Source organism: Cottoperca gobio, chromosome 8 (genome assembly GCF_900634415.1).
Source record: "Cottoperca gobio chromosome 8, fCotGob3.1, whole genome shotgun sequence".
NCBI lineage: Eukaryota > Metazoa > Chordata > Actinopteri > Perciformes > Bovichtidae > Cottoperca > Cottoperca gobio.
The window spans coordinates 11,628,247-11,649,671 of record NC_041362.1 but is presented as its reverse complement, the minus strand read 5'-3'; the positions used below and the strand labels follow the sequence as shown (position 1 = coordinate 11,649,671).

The following is a 21,425-nucleotide window of genomic DNA, read 5'->3' as shown; positions in this document are numbered from 1 at the left end:
GCTCCTCCTGCTGGTTGCTGGTAGAGTTGCAGCAGTGCAGGCAGCTGAACAGGGCCACCAAACAACATAGTTGCACAGCTTTAACTATTTCCCTGTTAAAAAGGCATGTCTCAAACACATCCTTGTTCAAATCCAGCTGAGAATATTTATTTGCAGGTCATCTTCATGTCTCAACCCATATTTTCTGGCACACTCTAATGTGCACTGTTCAATAAAAGGCTAAATGCAAAATTCATCACATTTTTGAAAATGAAATCGTAATAGTACAAACAATACAAATCTGACAACATACCTGCCAATATTTCATAAGAAAAAAAAAACTTACATAAAAGTACCAACTGAAGTAATTAAAGGAAGTAATCAAACTTCTTTTAACCACCAGGAAACATTTGTTTGCCAGTTTTATTTATAGTGATGCGGTAACCTAGACAGTGTTACACCCTCTCACAGCAACAGAGGCACCATACCTGACGGCAACAGATCAACGCAGGTGAGCTCTCTATTTTTCTGATTGCTTGTTTTTGTTTGAAGTATTCACTTTGGCACTATTCTACATAATTGGTAAAGCATTTAGCTCAAGTTCTCTTTTTTTTTATGTCTCTCCTCTTAGTGTTACTATCCCTCCATCGCAACAAAAGGAAACAATGTCTATTGAAACACAAAGGAGGGAATGTTGTACTAAAAACTTTGGAAGATACTCACTTTACTTCATTAAATCAGGCTGCTGATGCCTCATATTCACTTCAGTTAAACTTACAAATACATTTTTGCACAGAATTAGGACTGACGATACCTTCTTAATACTGGCCCAACCCTTATTGCTCGGTATGAGCAGGAACAACAACAACAAGCAAAACCTGTTTCAATGTTTGAAAGGCCACCTGTCTATTGTTTTAAGATTTACTTTTAAATGTTAGAAGGAGCCATTAATGAAAATAAAATATATTAGAAAATATATTTATCAAATCAAGAAAATCATCATTAGATGCATCTGTAGTTACAAATGCATGTATATTAAGAATGTACAGTAAATATTTGTAATATCTACACAGGATGATGAGAGTCATGAGGTGCTGTGTAGCTCTGTTCCTCGTCCTGACTTCTGTGTCAGCTGCACAGGAGGAGCTCGATTCAATCAATGATTTGAAGCAAATCAACTTTGACCAATCTGTGCCCAAACACAGTCTTCTGCTGCTCCACTGGTTTGCCAACAAGATTAACATAAACAACAACGATGTCATACAGCTGGCCTTTGACCCAAACAATGGAGATTATGGTTCACATCATTATGGAAACTATGAGGAGCTGTTGGACCCACTGCCTCAGGGAAATGCATACCGGTACTACACTATTGGAAATCTCAATCAAGAAACATCCATTCTACTTCCATCTTATGTTGTTGATCCTCCAAGGGAGTATGTGGGAAGAAACAGGGACAGGATCATAATTCGTGTCAGGGAGCAGAACACAGGAGGGCAAGCTGATCAGAGGATAGACCAAGTGTATATCACACAGCATTACGACACTTCTGAAAATCTGGGGACATCTTATGATCCAGATCATACCTACAGGATCACCACTAACCTCTTGAGAGAGATCAGAGAGTTTGCTGTGGAAGAAAACCAACAGCCACTGTTGAATCTCAGAAACCGCTTTGGAAGCAACGCTGATGAATCAGACATCAGAAACACATGGGGGCAACTTGCTTGCCTTGGACTGCTGTTGTATATTGTGATCCAGGAAAAGTACTCTTCTAGCCAGCCAAACAACAGACCTGATAACAGAAGAAGTCAGAACGAGAGCAATGTTCCCAGACGTTTTTCAAACCAAGGTGATGTTGTAGTGGATTTCACCAACTATGCCTACTACGATGACCACAGGACAACTGGTAACAGAGAATCAGGCAGAGGCAACACCACAGTACCCCAGAACAACAACCAGCTGTCGTGCGGTTGGATTTGTTGCATTTGTTGCATTGTTTTTGTTTTCATATGTATATTTGCATTAATTGCTTGGTTTATCTTTAAACCTTGAATTGAATCTCAGAAACCGTTTTGGAAGCAACGCTAATGATTCAGACGTCATAAACATGGCGTCAACTTGCTTGCCTTGGACTGCTGTTGTTTATTGTGATCCATGAAAAATGCTTCTTTAACCAACAAAACGACACACCAGAGAACAATGACACACCAGAGAACAATGACACACCAGAGAACTACACACCAGAGAACACAGAGAACTACACACCAGAGAACTACACACCAGAGAACTACACACCAGAGAACTACACACCAGAGAACTACACACCAGAGAACAGACACAATAATGGGCCTGATGATGCGTTGTAATCTGCATTATTGCTGTATTTGTTATATTTTTTTATTTATGCATGCATTTTTTTAATACATTGGAATTTTAAATGAGATGAATGAGGGACAGTAAAAGATATTGTCAAAACCAAGATGACGGTAGTCATAATGCTCCAGGCTTCAATCAGTGATGATTCACCCAGTGTCTGATACAGACGAAGAGAATGTAAATTACACGGATTATTAAATGAAATCATGAGTTTCACACTGACGCATGATCACACTGATCACACTGATCATACTGATCATGAGTTAGCTTTAAAAAACAGGGATGTATTTCATTTATGGTTTTGTATTATTTCGGCAGTGTTTAAAATTGTGTTTATTAAAACTATCATTTATCAGTCAGACTGCTGTTAATGTTTTTATTTTAGGTTTAAAGAAACTGGATAAGCACAGACAAGATGTGCAAAATCATGAAGTACCAGGATACAAACTCAGAGCAAGACTGATTTTCCATTTAAAATGTTACTAAATGTAAACTATCACGGACACAATGTTTTCTCAAGCTCCAGACTTGATACCTTCCAGGTGTGTGAGACCAACTACCTGTGTGACAGCTCCTCCTGCTGGTTGCTGGTAGAGTTGCAGCAGTGCAGGCAGCTGAACAGGGCCATCAAACAACATAGTTGCACAGCTTTAACTATTTCCCTGTTAAAAAGGCATGTCTCAAACACATCCTTGTTCAAATCCAGCTGAGAATATTTATTTGCAGGTCATCTTCATGTCTCAACCCATATTTTCTGGCACACTCTAATGTGCACTGTTCAATAAAAGGCTAAATGCAAAATTCATCACATTTTTGAAAATGAAATCGTAATAGTACAAACAATACAAATCTGACAACATACCTGCCAATATTTCATAAGAAAAAAAAAACTTACATAAAAGTACCAACTGAAGTAATTAAAGGAAGTAATCAAACTTCTTTTAACCACCAGGAAACATTTGTTTGCCAGTTTTATTTATAGTGATGCGGTAACCTAGACAGTGTTACACCCTCTCACAGCAACAGAGGCACCATACCTGACGGCAACAGAACGCAGGTGAGCTCTCTATTTTTCTGATTGCTTGTTTTTGTTTGAAGTATTCACTTTGGCACTATTCTACATAATTGGTAAAGCATTTAGCTCAAGTTCTCTTTTTTTTATGTTTCTCCTCTTAGTGTTACTATCCCTCCATCGCAACAAAAGGAAACAATGTCTATTGAAACACAAAGGAGGGAATGTTGTACTAAAAACTTTGGAAGATACTCACTTTACTTCATTAAATCAGGCTGCTGATGCCTCATATTAACTTCAGTTAAACTTACAAATACATTTTTGCACAGAATTAGGACTGACGATACCTTCTTAATACTGGCCCAACCCTTATTGCTCGGTATGAGCAGGAGGAACAAAAACAACAAGCAAAACCTGTTTCAATGTTTGAAAGGCCACCTGTCTATTGTTTTAAGATGTACTTTTAAATGTTAGAAGGAGCCATTAATGAAAATAAAATATATTAGAAAATATATTTATCAAATCAAGAAAATCATCATTAGATGCATCTGTAGTTACAAATGCATGTATATTAAGAATGTACAGTAAATATTTGTAATATCTACACAGGATGATGAGAGTCATGAGGTGCTGTGTAGCTCTGTTCCTCGTCCTGACTTCCGTGTCAGCTGCACAGGAGGAGCTCGATTCAATCAATGATTTGAAGCAAATCAACTTTGACCAATCTGTGCCCAAACACAGTCTTCTGCTGCTCCACTGGTTTGCCAACAAGATTAACATAAACAACAACGATGTCATACAGCTGGCCTTTGACCCAAACAATGGAGATTATGGTTCACATCATTATGGAAACTATGAGGAGCTGTTGGACCCACTGCCTCAGGGAAATGCTATACCGGTACTACACTATTGGAAATCTCAATCAAGAAACATCCATTCTACTTCCATCTTATGTTGTTGATCCTCCAAGGGAGTATGTGGGAAGAAACAGGGACAGGATCATAATTCGTGTCAGGGAGCAGAACACAGGAGGGCAAGCTGATCAGAGGATAGACCAAGTGTATATCACACAGCATTACGACACTTCTGAAAATCTGGGGACACCTTATGATCCAGATCATACCTACAGGATCACCACTAACCTCTTGAGACAGGTCAGAGAGTTTGCTGTGGAAGAAAACCAACAGCCACTGTTGAATCTCAGAAACCGCTTTGGAAGCAACGCTGATGAATTAGACATCAGAAACACATGGGGGCAACTTGCTTGCCTTGGACTGCTGTTGTATATTGTGATCCAGGAAAAGTACTCTTCTAGCCAGCCAAACAACAGACCTGATAACAGAAGAAGTCAGAACGAGAGCAATGTTCCCAGACGTTTTCCAAACCAAGGTGATGTTGTAGTGGATTTCACCAACTATGCCTACTACGATGACCACAGGACAACTGGTAACAGAGAATCAGGCAGAGGCAACACCTCAGTTTTCCAGAACAACAACCAGCTGTCGTGCGGTTGGATTTGTTGCATTTGTTGCATTGTTTTTGTTTTCATATGTATATTTGCTTGGTTTATCTTTAAACCTTGAATTGAATCTCAGAAACCGTTTTGGAAGCAACGCTAATGATTCAGACGTCATAAACATGGCGTCAACTTGCTTGCCTTGGACTGCTGTTGTTTATTGTGATCCATGAAAAATGCTTCTTTAACCAACAAAACAGACCAGAGAAAAACGACACACCAGAGAACAATGACACACCAGAGAACAATGACACACCAGAGAACTACACACCAGAAAACTACACACCAGGGAACAACACACCAGAAAACTACACACCAGAAAACTACACACCAGAGAACACAGAGAACTACACACCAGAGAACTACACACCAGAGAACTACACACCAGAGAACTACACACCACACCAGAGAACTACACACCAGAGAACTACACACCAGAGAACAGACACAATAATGGGCCTGATGATGCGTTGTAATCTGCATTATTGCTGTATTTGTTATATTTTTTTATTTATGCTTTTTTTTTTTTATACATTGGAATTTTAAATTAGATGAATGAGGGACAATAAAAGATATTGTCAAAACCAAGATGACTGTAGTCATAAAGCTCCAGGCTTCAATCAGTGATGATTCACCCAGTGTCTGATACAGACGAAGAGAATGTAAATTACACGGATTATTAAATGAAATCATGAGTTTCACACTGACGCATGATCACACTGATCACACTGATCATGAGTTAGCTTTAAAAAACAGGGATGTATTTCATTTATGGTTTTGTATTATTTCGGCAGTGTTTAAAATTGTGTTTATTAAAACTATCATTTATCAGTCAGACTGCTGTTAGTGTTTTTATTTTAGGTTTAAAGAAACTGGATAAGCACAGACAAGATGTGCAAAATCATGAAGTACCAGGATACAAACTCAGAGCAAGACTGATTTTCCATTTAAAATGTTACTAAATGTAAACTATCACGGACACAATGTTTTCTCAAGCTCCAGACTTGATACCTTCCAGGTGTGTGAGACCAACTACCTGTGTGACAGCTCCTCCTGCTGGTTGCTGGTAGAGTTGCAGCAGTGCAGGCAGCTGAACAGGGCCACCAAACAACATAGTTGCACAGCTTTAACTATTTCCCTGTTAAAAAGGCATGTCTCAAACACATCCTTGTTCAAATCCAGCTGAGAATATTTATTTGCAGGTCATCTTCATGTCTCAACCCATATTTTCTGGCACACTCTAATGTGCACTGTTCAATAAAAGGCTAAATGCAAAATTCATCACATTTTTGAAAATGAAATCGTAATAGTACAAACAATACAAATCTGACAACATACCTGCCAATATTTCATAAGAAAAAAAAACTTACATAAAAGTACCAACTGAAGTAATTAAAGGAAGTAATCAAACTTCTTTTAACCACCAGGAAACATTTGTTTGCCAGTTTTATTTATAGTGATGCGGTAACCTAGACAGTGTTACACCCTCTCACAACAACAGAGGCACCATACCTGACGGCAACAGAACGCAGGTGAGCTCTCTATTTTTCTGATTGCTTGTTTTTGTTTGAAGTATTCACTTTGGCACTATTCTACATAATTGGTAAAGCATTTAGCTCAAGTTCTCTTTTTTTTATGTTTCTCCTCTTAGTGTTACTATCCCTCCATCGCAACAAAAGGAAACAATGTCTATTGAAACACAAAGGAGGGAATGTTGTACTAAAAACTTTGGAAGATACTCACTTTACTTCATTAAATCAGGCTGCTGATGCCTCATTAACTTCAGTTAAACTTACAAATACATTTTTGCACAGAATTAGGACTGACGATACCTTCTTAATACTGGCCCAACCCTAATTGCTCGGTATGAGCAGGAACAACAACAACAACAACAACAAGCAAAACCTGTTTCAATGTTTGAAAGGCCACCTGTCTATTGTTTTAAGATGTACTTTTAAATGTTAGAAGGAGTCATTAATCAAAATAAAATATATTAGAAAATATATTTATCAAATCAAGAAAATCATCATTAGATGCATCTGTAGTTACAAATGCATGTATATTAAGAATGTAAGTAAATATTTGTAATATCTACACAGGATGATGAGAGTCATGTGCTGTGTAGCTCTGTTCCTCGCTCTGATTTCTGTGTCAGCTGCACAGGAGGAGCTCGATTCAATCACTGATTTGAAGCAAATCAACTTTGGCCAATCTGTGCCCAAACACAGTCTTCTGCTGCTCCACTGGTTTGCAAACACAGTAAATATTGACGAGAACAATGTCATAAGGCTGACCTTTGACCCAAACAGTGGAGATTATGGCTCACATTATTATGGAAACTATGAGGAGCTGTTGGACCCACTGCCTTGGGGAAATGTATACCGGTACTACACTATTGGAAATCTCAATCAAGAAACATCCATTCCACTTCCATCTTATGTTGTTGATCCTCCAAGGGAGTATGTGGGAAGAAACATGGACAGGATCCTAATTCGTGTCAGGGAGCAGAACACAGGAGGGCAAGCTGATCAGAGGATAGACCAAGTGTATATCACACAGCATATTCACAATCAGGGGGAATATGATCCAGATCATACCTACATGATCACTACTAACCTCTTGAGAGAGATCAGAGAGTTCGCTGTGGGAAGAAACCAACGGCCACTTTTTTATCTTAGAAACCGTTTTGGAAGCAACGCTAATGATTCAGACGTCATAAACACATGGGGTCAACTTGCTTGCCTTGGACTGCTGTTGTTTATTGTGATCCAGGAAAGACACTCCTTTAACCAACAAAACAACCCAGAAGACAACACAACTGAAAACGACTACACAACAGAGGACGACGACACAACAGAGGACGACGACACAATAGAGGACGACGACTACACACCAGAGAACAACGACTACACACCAGAGAATAACGACTACACAACAGAGGACGACGACACAACAGAGGACGACGACACACCAGAAGACGACGACACACCAGAGAAAGACGACACACCAGAGAACAACTACACACCAGAGAACAACTACACACCAGAGAACAACTACGCACCAGAGAACAACTACGCACCAGAGAACAACTACGCACCAGAGAAAAACTACACACCAGAGAAAAACTACACACCAGAGAATGACTACACACCAGAGAATGACTACACACCAGAGAACTACACACCAGAGAACAACACACCAGATAACTACACACCAGAGAAAAACTACACACCAGAGAAAAACTACACACCAGAGAACGACTACACACCAGAGAACGACTACACACCAGAGAACGACTACACACCAGAGAACAACGACTACACACCAGAGAACTACACACCAGAGAACAACGACTACACACCAGAGAACAACGACTACACACCAGAGAACAACGACTACACACCAGAGAACAACGACTACACACCAGAGAACTACACACCAGAGAACAGACACAATAATGGGCCTGATGATGCTCTGGTGATCTGCATTATTGCTGTATTTGTTATATATTTTTTATTTATGCATGCATTTTTTTAATACATTGGAATTTTAAATTAGATGAATGAGGGACAGTAAAAGATATTGTCAAAACCAAGATGGCGGTAGTCGTTTTCAAGGACGATGAGGACCACAAAGCCGTTTTAACACCTCAGTACCCCTGAACAATGGCCAGGGGTTGTTCTGTTGTATGCTTTGTTTTGCCCCCATATGTTTGATTTTATTCTGTACTATATTATCTTTTTTGGAAATGGAGTTCAGTTAAGATTGAGATGTAGGCTTAGTATGACATGCTTGTGATGAAAGGCCACATACTTTAAAATCACTGATTTCAAACAATGTGCTATGAAGGGCTAAGAGTCTCTCCAAGTAAATAAACCAGTGTCCCAGTTTCTTAATAATAGCAGGATTTCTTCTTTATTACTAAAGTATTTGAACTGAGCCAATGGGCTTTTATTGTATACTATAATACACTGCTCGGGGGTAGTCATAAAGCTCCAGGCTTCAATCACTGATGATTCACCCAGTGTCTGATACAGACGAAGAGAATGTAAATTGCACGGATTACACTGATCATGAGTTAGCTTTAAAAAACAGGGATGTATTTCATTTATGGTTTTGTATTATTTCGGCAGTGTTTAAAATTGTGTTTAAAACTATCATTTATCAGTCAGACTGCTGTTAGTGTTTTTATTTTAGGTTTAAAGAAACTGGATGAGCACAGACAAGATGTGCAAAATCATGAAGACAAATTTACCTATTACTCATTCTTCAGACAATCACATGAGGCAGTTCAGCATACTATAAATATCTGGTGGTGTCAGATTTAAAGAAGCAATTAGTATTGGTCCAACAATGTTTTTACTGCTTATAGTTTGCCAATTGTTGAACTTGCATTTTGTGATGTAGTAGTAGTAGTAATAATAATAATAATAATAATAATAATAATAATAATAATAATAATAATAATAATAATAAATTCTTTTTTAAAAAAGGATGAAAAGATCACCTTTTATGCATGGGAAAATATTGGATAATTCAGTATTAAAAGTTCCTTGATACAAATCCAGCTGGGGATGTTTTGTAGCAGGTCATCCTCGTCTCTCAACCCACAATGTATGGCACTCCACTGTGCACTGTCCAATAAAAGCTAACATGCAATGTGGCAGTAGGGTGTGGTTAGAGCGCCGGCTGCTGGGGAGAGACAGGAGTGTCCCAGCTGGAAGGCCAGACGGCTGAACGGAATCAGGTAATCAGTCACATAATAAATGCATGGCGATGGCCTGGTTCTGTTCTCTTGCAGTAGTCCTTTCAGAGGAGACGGAGATCCTCCTTCAGCCATGACGCAGCGCAGCCGAGGCGCAGCAGAGCTGATTAAGCTGTGTGTGTGACACTACGCCTCCTCTCTGTCATCCTTGTAACTGACTGTGAACAAGAGTCTCCACATGCATGTTCATGCATGTTGCTCGTTTGAATCAAACTGCTCATAAAATCCCCACGCTTGACAGAATGACTTCTCTTTACAGAATTATTTCTCTGAAAACTATCAATAGAAATAATCAGCTTTTTGCATTTCTACAGGCACATGACTGTAGAACAAACACTGAGAGGGAATACTACTTTTTTTTTTCTTTAATACAGAAGTTTCATCTGTATTGTGAAACTTCCTGTAAACCAGCAACAACACTTGTTTTGCCAGTTTCATTTCAGCAAAACCGTAACCTGAGTGTTACAGTTACTCTCTCACTAACAGAGATCACATACTTGACGGCAGCAGGTGAGCGCTCTCATTTTCTCTTCACATATTTAGTATTTACTTTGTCACTATTCCACACGATTGTGAAGCATTTGACTTAAGTTTCTATTTTTGTTATGATCTCTCTGGTTTGTGTTACCATCCTGCCACCGCAGCTCAACAAGGAAATGCTGTCTATTGAAAATGTTTTACTAAATAGACTGAAACAAGATACTCACTTTATTTGATAAACTCAGGCTGTTGAAGCCTCATATCAACTTCAGACAATCGTTTTTGCACAGAATTAGGACTGGCCTAACTCTTATTGCTCAGTACGATCAGGAGGGATAACAACAACAAGCAAAACCTGTTTCAAATCCCATATTAAAATAATTAGATGCAATTCTAGTTACAAATATATGTATGAATTCAGTGAAGAATAAGGTTTTCAAGTCGACCAAAAATTTAAATAGGTTAAAACTGCAAATTAAGGTAGTTTTTGCATTCATGAGGATGTACTTTTGATACTACTAAAATATACAGTATGGATTAATAATGGGAAAAATAACTTTTAAAATATCTACACAGGATGATGACTTCGTCAGCGAGAGTCATGAGGTGCTGTGTAGCTCTGTTCCTCGTCCTGACTTCTGTGTCAGCTGCACAGGAAGGAAGCTCGATTCAATCAATGATTTGAAGCAAGATAAACTTTGACCAATCTGTGCCCAAACACAGTCTTCTGCTGCTCCACTGGTTTGCCAACAAGATTAACATAAACAACAACGATGTCATACAGCTGGCCTTTGACCCAAACGATGGAGATTATGGTTCACATCATTATGGAAACTTTGAGGGGATGTTGGACCCACTGCCTCAGGGAAATGCATACCGGTACTACACTATTGGAAATCTCAATCAAGGAAACATCCATTCCACTTCCAGCTTATGTTGTTCGTCCTCCAAGGGAGTATGTGGGAAGAAACAGGGACAGGATCATAATTCGTGTCAGGGAGCAGAACACAGGAGGGCGAGCTCATCAGAGGATAGACCAAGTGTATATCACACAGCATTACGACACTTCTGAAAATCTGGGGACATCTTATGATCCAGATCATACCTACAGGATCACCACTAACCTCTTGAGACAGGTCAGAGAGTTTGCTGTGGAAGAAAACCAACAGCCACTGTTGAATCTCAGAAACCGCTTTGGAAGCAACGCTGATGAATCAGACATCAGAAACACATGGGGGCAACTTGCTTGCCTTGGACTGCTGTTGTATATTGTGATCCAGGAAAAGTACTCTTCTAGCCAGCCAAACAACAGACCTGATAACAGAAGAAGTCAGAGGGAGAGCAATGTTCCCAGACGTTTTCCAAACCAAGGTGATGTTGTAGTGGATTTCACCAACTATGACAACAACTGTGACCACTACGATGACCACTACTTTCACCACAGGACAACTGGTAACAGAGAATCAGGCAGAGGCAACACCTCAGTACCCCAGGACAACAACCAGATGTCGTGCTGTTGCATTTGTTGCATTTCTTTTGCTTCCATATGTATGGTTTCATTGTTAATTTTTTTAATCGTTTGGTTCATCCCTAAAATAATTGCTTAGGATTGTGCTCATGTCCATGATCGTGCACTTAATGTCCCGTGACTTAGTTATAAAAGGAGTTCAATTGTGACAGTAAAAAAACACCCATCTCAAACTGTGCTATGAAAGGCTGAGTGTGACAGCTGTCACTGATAATATATTTGCTTATTAATTAAAGAGGAGTGTATTTTGTCTATGGTTTTGTATTATTTCTGTCATGTTGTAAATTGTGTTTATTAAACTATCATTTATCAGTCGGACTAATGTCAGTGTTTTTATTTTAAGTTCAAAGAAACTGGATTAGTATGGCAAGTTAGATGTGCAAAATCATGAAGACAACTTTAACTATGTTCACTCTTCAGACGATCACAAGAGGGGCACGGATACAGTTCAGCATACTATGGGTAACTGGTGGTGTCAGTTTTAAAGAACAAAACAACAATGTTTTACCGCTTGTAGTTTGCCAATTGTTGAACTGGCCTTTTGTAATGTAGTCATAAGCTTACATGTTTAAAATTATTTTTTTAGTTTTTAAAAGGATGAAAAGATCACCTTTTATTGATGGCAAAATATTAGATAAATCAGTACTAAAATACATTTTAAAAACTGGGCACCCTGGTGACCTAAAACCACCACATTCCTCGGTTCAAATACAGCTGAGGATGTTTTGTTGCAGGTCATCATCCTCTCAACTCACAATTTATGGCACTCTATTGTGCACTGTCCAATAAAAAGGTAACGTGTAAAATTCACAACATTTTTTAGAACTATATCGGCATTAAAAGAGAACTTTTAGGTAATAATCCCTAAAATTTGATGATCAAGCGTTGTGATACAGATGTGTACTACCAGTAGGACAATTTACCAAATACATGTATGTGTGCGTGTGCGGAGGGAGGAGGGGCAGAGGCAAAAACATAAATCATTCTATACAAAACTACCTCTCAAAGCCCTGCTTCCCAGTCAAAACCTGCAAGTCCAATTGTCAAAATATTTAAATCATCACAGAGAAACATTTTAGGTGAGGAAACTACAACTTTTTGTTAATCGTTTCTATTAGCGGTCACTTCAATGCGGCAGTTGGTTGGAGTTCCTGTGACTTTTAGACTGACCGAGCCAAATGTGTAAGTTCTTTTGATTCAATAGTTACAGCAAATTTCCTTTTGTTTAGACCTAAAATTATTTATGAAGAATGAAAACTGAGAACGAAGCAAGCTTTCGAAGACATTTTTAAAAATATTTTTAAAGCTCCTCTCTACTCTTGCCATCATGTCATCCAATCTAGCTCTGAACAGTCCATCCAACTAACGTCTAAAGTCTAACTCCGGCTAATCCAAAAATGGGCATCGTCGGTGAAGTTGAGGCAGGTGATGCAGCAGAGTAGACAACTAGTGGCTAGCGACCTGAGTAGGCACCCACCTGTAACCCAGAGTGCCCCAACAATCCTTAACTTTAAGCCTTAATTTAACTAAAATAGGTGCGTTGCATAAAAATTCACCGCCTGTCCAGTTGTCATGAAAAGGGAAAGAAGCTGTAGAGACCAGGCCGTAAACAACTCTCTCCTCTTAGTAGAAAAAGAGTTCTGTGTATGTCTGCTCTATTAGCAGGCCATACCAGAGAGCAAAGGAGCTGAGGTGCAGTGCAGCTGTTGTGCTCCTCCAGTGGAGGTGATAGGAGAAAAAAAGTCAAAAAGGATGATACTGTTTTTATTGACCTGGTGAGGTCATAGATCACCATGACCAATGATGATTGAATGCTGGGTCCATGCGGGTGGGCTTCACACTTTGGTGTGAAAACGGAAGGATCCTGGGAAACTGGCTGTCCTTTGATTATCGGAGCATTGCCGAATAGAAGTCCAGTTTAGCTACACAAATGAAAAAGTTAAGTTTGAGTTTGAGTGGTACTTACATTTGCGATAAGTGAATACTGACTAATAATAAACCAGGCACTATTGAAAGTCTCCTAAATTATCCCCCTGCAGTCCAAAGGACACACTCACAGTCGAACTTGGACCTGCACAGGCTAATTTCCATCATAAACCATACAATAAAATCCCCAAGATTGACAGAATGACTCTTTACAAAATCATTCCTCTAAAAACTGTAAATACAAATATTCAGTTTTTTGCTTTTCTACAGACAAATAGCTGGTAAACATAAAAAAACACTGAAAGGGAATACTACTTTTCTTGAATACAGAAGAAACTTTCTGTAACCAGCTGTCGTGGAAATGTATCATACAGTCTTCTTACATTTGATCTTTATACGGTTGTTTGGCCTTACAGTAACTAACCCTGTATTTTCTCTGTTGTAATACACATGTATGATGCCCCTGTGTCTGCTAGCATTTGACAGACAGTAAGACACCACTTTGACCAGTCAGGCAATTAGAAGACGGATGTTAACAGTTGTAACATGTGTGATGTCTCTATGCCTTTTGTTCCCATTTGGTAGACAGAAATGTGTATTACCTGATCCTGCCCATGTAACTCTACTGTATAAATGGCTTGTGTTTCTTGTTACTCGGGGTCAGATACTTGTAGCACACGTGGCTGCATGTTATCTGTCCTTTCAGCTGAAATTGATTTAGTTCTGTTAAACACTTCTGACTCTTCATTAAATAACACCAAAGCTCTAACTTCTATATTTGTTCCTTTCTTGCCAGAAGGTGATTCATTTTTTTAATTGCCACCACACCAGCAGCAACACTTTTTCCATGTACAGCGAAACTGTAACCTAAAAAAGCAGTTGTGCATGTTTGGACACATTTAGAGAGATCAGATACTTGACTGCAGCAGATTAACGCAGGTGAGCTTTTTTTCTAAAATCGCTAGTTCTATTTAGTATTTTTAACGTGGCAGGATCCAACCGATTGGTGAAGCATTTAACTTAAGTTCTCTTTTATTTATGTTCTCTCCTCACAAACAAATGTACTAAATCGACTGCAACTTCAGAAGAAACTCACTTGATTTGATAAACTCAGGCTGTTGGAAGCTTCATATAAACTTCAGAAAATCTTAGAAATATATTTTTGCACAGATTTAAGACTGGATTAAGAATGGAAATTATTCAAATAAAAGTTAAAAACTATGAAAAAAAAATAATGTCAAACATTGTGCATCTTGAATAATGGATAACATCAAGTAAGAGAAATAACTTATCCTACAAGACAAAATTGTTATCTGGTATGACAAAACTCAGTTTGAACCTTAATTAGGAAATCGTTTTAGCTACTTATAGAAATGTGAAACCTTGATCGTCAACTTCCAAATATGTAAATTCATATGAAATAAATATATTTGCATAAAGTCAACAATAGATGTTTTTAGCATAGTTTAGCTTTTAGCATAACTTAGTTTTGCCAACACAGTAAATATTGACGAGAACAATGTCATAAGGCTGACCTTTGACCCAAACAGTGGAGATTATGGTTCACATCATTATGGAAACTCTGAGGAGCTGTTGGACCCACTGCCTTGGGGAAGTGGATGCCGGTACTACACTATTGGCAGTCTCAATCAAGGAACATCCATTCCACTTCCATCTTATGTTGTTCGTCCTCCAAGGGGGGAGTATGTGGGAAGAAACATGGACAGGATCATAATTCGTGTCGGGGAGCAGAACACAGGAGGGCGAGCTGATCAGAGGATACATCAAGTGTATATCACACAGCATATTCACAATCAGGGGAAATATGATCCAGATCATACCTACATGATCACCACTAACCTCTTGAGAGAGATCAGAGAGTTCGCTGTGGGAAGAAAACCAACAGCCACCTTTGTATCTCAGAAACCTCTATGAAGTAACGTTAATGATTTACAGTTAGAGCACATCAGAAACACATGGGGTCAACTTGCTTGCCTTGGATTGCTGTTGTATATTGTGAGACAGGAAAAGAAAACCTTTTACCAACAAAGCAAACTCATACCACACTACAAGTACACAGCTGAAAACAGTCAAAATCATCAGGAGGATGATTTGGTGATCTGCATTCTTTTTTTAAACTTCCAACTGACAGAATGATTCTTCTCTTTGTATTCCTCGAAAAACTGTAAGTAAAAATAACCAGCATTTCTACAGGGACATGACTGGTAAACACCAACACAACACTGAAAGGGAATACTACTTTTCTTTTCTTTAATACAGAAGAAGTTTCAGCCAATCAACTGCATTATGAAACTCCTGTAACCAGCAACAGCACTCGTTTTGCCAGTTTCATTTCAGCAAAACTGTAACCTGAAAGTGTTACAGTTACTCTCGCACTAACAGAGATCACATACTTGACGGCAGCAGGTGAGCGCTCTCATTTTCTCATCACTAGTTTTATTTAGTATTTACTTTGTCACTATTCCACACGATTGTGAAGCATTTAACTTAAGTTTCTATTTTTGTTATGATCTCTCTGGTTTGTGTTACCATCCTGCCACCGCAGCTCAACAAGGAAATGCTGTCTATTGAAAATGTTTTACTAAATAGACTGAAACAAGATACTCACTTTATTTGATAAACTCAGGCTGTTGAAGCCTCATATCAACTTCAGACAATCGTTTTTGCACAGAATTAGGACTGGCCTAACTCTTATTGCTCAGTACGATCAGGAGGGATAACAACAACAAGCAAAACCTGTTTCAAATCCCATATTAAAATAATTGGATGCAATTCTAGTTACAAATATATGTATGAATTCAGTGAAGAATAAGGTTTTCAAGTCGACCAAAAATTTAAATAGGTTAAAACTGCAAATTAAGGTAGTTTTTGCATTCATGAGGATGTACTTTTGATACTACTAAAATATACAGTATGGATTAATAATGGGAAAAATAACTTTTTAAAATATCTACACAGGATGATGACTTCGTCAGCGAGAGTCATGAGGTGCTGTGTAGCTCTGTTCCTCGTCCTGACTTCTGTGTCAGCTGCACAGAAGAAGCTCGATTCAATCAATGATTTGAAGAAGATAAACTTTGACCAATCTGTGCCCAAACACAGTCTTCTGCTGCTCCACTGGTTTGCCAACAAGATTAACATAAACAACAACGATGTCATACAGCTGGCCTTTGACCCAAACGATGGAGATTATGGTTCACATCATTATGGAAACTTTGAGGGGATGTTGGACCCACTGCCTCAGGGAAATGCATACCGGTACTATACTATTGGAAATCTCAATCAAGGAACATCCATTCCACTTCCAGCTTATGTTGTTCGTCCTCCAAGGGAGTATGTGGGAAGAAACAGGGACAGGATCATAATTCGTGTCAGGGAGCAGAACACAGGAGGGCGAGCTCATCAGAGGATAGACCAAGTGTATATCACACAGCATTACGACACTTCTGAAAATCTGGGGACACCTTATGATCCAGATCATACCTACAGGATCACCACTAACCTCTTGAGACAGGTCAGAGAGTTTGCTGTGGAAGAAAACCAACAGCCACTGTTGAATCTCAGAAACCGCTTTGGAAGCAACGCTGATGAATCAGACATCAGAAACACATGGGGGCAACTTGCTTGCCTTGGACTGCTGTTGTATATTGTGATCCAGGAAAAGTACTCTTCTAGCCAGCCAAACAACAGACCTGATAACAGAAGAAGTCAGAGGGAGAGCAATGTTCCCAGACGTTTTCCAAACCAAGGTGATGTTGTAGTGGATTTCACCAACTATGACAACAACTGTGACCACTACGATGACCACTACTTTCACCACAGGACAACTGGTAACAGAGAATCAGGCAGAGGCAACACCTCAGTACCCCAGGACAACAACCAGATGTCGTGCTGTTGCATTTGTTGCATTTCTTTTGCTTCCATATGTATGGTTTCATTGTTAATTTTTTTAATCGTTTGGTTCATCCCTAAAATAATTGCTTAGGATTGTGCTCATGTCCATGATCGTGCACTTAATGTCCCGTGACTTAGTTATAAAAGGAGTTCAATTGTGACAGTAAAAAAACACCCATCTCAAACTGTGCTATGAAAGGCTGAGTGTGACAGCTGTCACTGATAATATATTTGCTTATTAATTAAAGAGGAGTGTATTTTGTCTATGGTTTTGTATTATTTCTGTCATGTTGTAAATTGTGTTTATTAAACTATCATTTATCAGTCGGACTAATGTCAGTGTTTTTATTTTAAGTTCAAAGAAACTGGATTAGTATGGTAAGTTAGATGTGCAAAATCATGAAGACAACTTTAACTATGTTCACTCTTCAGACGATCACAAGAGGGGCACGGATACAGTTCAGCATACTATAGGTAACTGGTGGTGTCAGTTTTAAAGAACAAAACAACAATGTTTTACCGCTTGTAGTTTGCCAATTGTTGAACTGGCCTTTTGTAATGTAGTCATAAGCTTACATGTTTAAAATTATTTTTTTAGTTTTTAAAAGGATGAAAAGATCACCTTTTATTGATGGCAAAATATTAGATAAATCAGTACTAAAATACATTTTAAAAACTGGGCACCCTGGTGACCTAAAACCACCACATTCCTCGGTTCAAATACAGCTGAGGATGTTTTGTTGCAGGTCATCATCCTCTCAACTCACAATTTATGGCACTCTATTGTGCACTGTCCATTAAAAAGGTAACGTGTAAAATTCACAACATTTTTTAGAACTATATCGGCATTAAAAGAGAACTTTTAGGTAATAATCCCTAAAATTTGATGATCAAGCGTTGTGATACAGATGTGTACTACCAGTAGGACAATTTACCAAATACATGTATGTGTGCGTGTGCGGAGGGAGGAGGGGCAGAGGCAAAAACATAAATCATTCTATACAAAACTACCTCTCAAAGCCCTGCTTCCCTAGTCAAAACCTGCAAGTCCAATTGTCAAAATATTTAAATCATCACAGAGAAACATTTTAGGTGAGGAAACTACAACTTTTTGTTAATCGTTTCTATTAGCGTTCACTTCAATGCGGCAGTTGGTTGGAGTTCCTGTGACTTTTAGACTGACCGAGCCAAATGTGTAAGTTCTTTTGATTCAATAGTTACAGCAAATTTCCTTTTGTTTAGACCTAAACTTATTTATGAAGAATGAAAACTGAGAACGAAGCAAGCTTTCGAAGACATTTTTAAAAATATTTTTAAAGCTCCTCTCTACTCTTGCCATCATGTCATCCAATCTAGCTCTGAACAGTCCATCCAACTAACGTCTAAAGTCTAACTCCGGCTAATCCAAAAATGGGCATCGTCGGTGAAGTTGAGGCAGGTGATGCAGCAGAGTAGACAACTAGTGGCTAGCGACCTGAGTAGGCACCCACCTGTAACCCAGAGTGCCCCAACAATCCTTAACTTTAAGCCTTAATTTAACTAAAATAGGTGCGTTGCATAAAAATTCACCGCCTGTCCAGTTGTCATGAAAAGGGAAAGAAGCTATAGAGACCAGGCCGTAAACAACTCTCTCCTCTTAGTAGAAAAAGAGTTCTGTGTATGTCTGCTCTATTAGCAGGCCATACCAGAGAGCAAAGGAGCTGAGGTGCAGTGCAGCTGTTGTGCTCCTCCAGTGGAGGTGATAGGAGAAAAAAAGTCAAAAAGGATGATACTGTTTTTATTGACCTGGTGAGGTCATAGATCACCATGACCAATGATGATTGAATGCTGGGTCCATGCGGGTGGGCTTCACACTTTGGTGTGAAAACGGAAGGATCCTGGGAAACTGGCTGTCCTTTGATTATCGGAGCATTGCCGAATAGAAGTCCAGTTTAGCTACACAAATGAAAAAGTTAAGTTTGAGTTTGAGTGGTACTTACATTTGCGATAAGTGAATACTGACTAATAATAAACCAGGCACTATTGAAAGTCTCCTAAATTATCCCCCTGCAGTCCAAAGGACACACTCACAGTCGAACTTGGACCTGCACAGGCTAATTTCCATCATAAACCATACAATAAAATCCCCAAGATTGACAGAATGACTCTTTACAAAATCATTCCTCTAAAAACTGTAAATACAAATATTCAGTTTTTTGCTTTTCTACAGACAAATAGCTGGTAAACATAAAAAAACACTGAAAGGGAATACTACTTTTCTTGAATACAGAAGAAACTTTCTGTAACCAGCTGTCGTGGAAATGTATCATACAGTCTTCTTACATTTGATCTTTATACGGTTGTTTGGCCTTACAGTAACTAACCCTGTATTTTCTCTGTTGTAATACACATGTATGATGCCCCTGTGTCTGCTAGCATTTGACAGACAGTAAGACACCACTTTGACCAGTCAGGCAATTAGAAGACGGATGTTAACAGTTGTAACATGTGTGATGTCTCTATGCCTTTTGTTCCCATTTGGTAGACAGAAATGTGTATTACCTGATCCTGCCCATGTAACTCTACTGTATAAATGGCTTGTGTTTCTTGTTACTCGGGGTCAGATACTTGTAGCACACGTGGCTGCATGTTATCTGTCCTTTCAGCTGAAATTGATTTAGTTCTGTTAAACACTTCTGACTCTTCATTAAATAACACCAAAGCTCTAACTTCTATATTTGTTCCTTTCTTGCCAGAAGGTGATTCATTTTTTTAATTGCCACCACACCAGCAGCAACACTTTTTCCATGTACAGCGAAACTGTAACCTAAAAAAGCAGTTGTGCATGTTTGGACACATTTAGAGAGATCAGATACTTGACTGCAGCAGATTAACGCAGGTGAGCTTTTTTTCTAAAATCGCTAGTTCTATTTAGTATTTTTAACGTGGCAGGATCCAACCGATTGGTGAAGCATTTAACTTAAGTTCTCTTTTATTTATGTTCTCTCCTCACAAACAAATGTACTAAATCGACTGCAACTTCAGAAGAAACTCACTTGATTTGATAAACTCAGGCTGTTGGAAGCTTCATATAAACTTCAGAAAATCTTAGAAATATATTTTTGCACAGATTTAAGACTGGATTAAGAATGGAAATTATTCAAATAAAAGTTAAAAACTATGAAAATAAAATAATGTCAAACATTGTGCATCTTGAATAATGGATAACATCAAGTAAGAGAAATAACTTATCCTACAAGACAAAATTGTTATCTGGTATGACAAAACTCAGTTTGAACCTTAATTAGGAAATCGTTTTAGCTACTTATAGAAATGTGAAACCTTGATCGTCAACTTCCAAATATGTAAATTCATATGAAATAAATATATTTGCATAAAGTCAACAATAGATGTTTTTAGCATAGTTTAGCTTTTAGCATAACTTAGTTTTGCCAACACAGTAAATATTGACGAGAACAATGTCATAAGGCTGACCTTTGACCCAAACAGTGGAGATTATGGTTCACATCATTATGGAAACTCTGAGGAGCTGTTGGACCCACTGCCTTGGGGAAGTGGATGCCGGTACTACACTATTGGCAGTCTCAATCAAGGAACATCCATTCCACTTCCATCTTATGTTGTTCGTCCTCCAAGGGGGGAGTATGTGGGAAGAAACATGGACAGGATCATAATTCGTGTCGGGGAGCAGAACACAGGAGGGCGAGCTGATCAGAGGATACATCAAGTGTATATCACACAGCATATTCACAATCAGGGGAAATATGATCCAGATCATACCTACATGATCACCACTAACCTCTTGAGAGAGATCAGAGAGTTCGCTGTGGGAAGAAAACCAACAGCCACCTTTGTATCTCAGAAACCTCTATGAAGTAACGTTAATGATTTACAGTTAGAGCACATCAGAAACACATGGGGTCAA

At 38.7% G+C, this 21,425-nt stretch overlaps 2 protein-coding genes across 4 annotated transcripts in view; one reads left to right on the top strand and one right to left on the bottom strand.

The window, feature by feature from the left end:
• The window catches only part of septin9a (septin 9a), a 70,535-nt gene that overhangs the window by 24,925 nt on the left and 24,185 nt on the right, over positions 1-21,425 (bottom strand). The window lies entirely within an intron of this gene.
• On the top strand, positions 15,942-17,830 carry LOC115011981 (uncharacterized). The gene is made up of 2 exons (XM_029437321.1): positions 15,942-16,012; positions 16,565-17,830. The coding sequence occupies exon 2, from the start codon at positions 16,566-16,568 to the stop codon at positions 17,589-17,591; it is 1,026 nt and encodes a 341-aa protein (XP_029293181.1). The 5' UTR covers positions 15,942-16,012; position 16,565; the 3' UTR covers positions 17,592-17,830.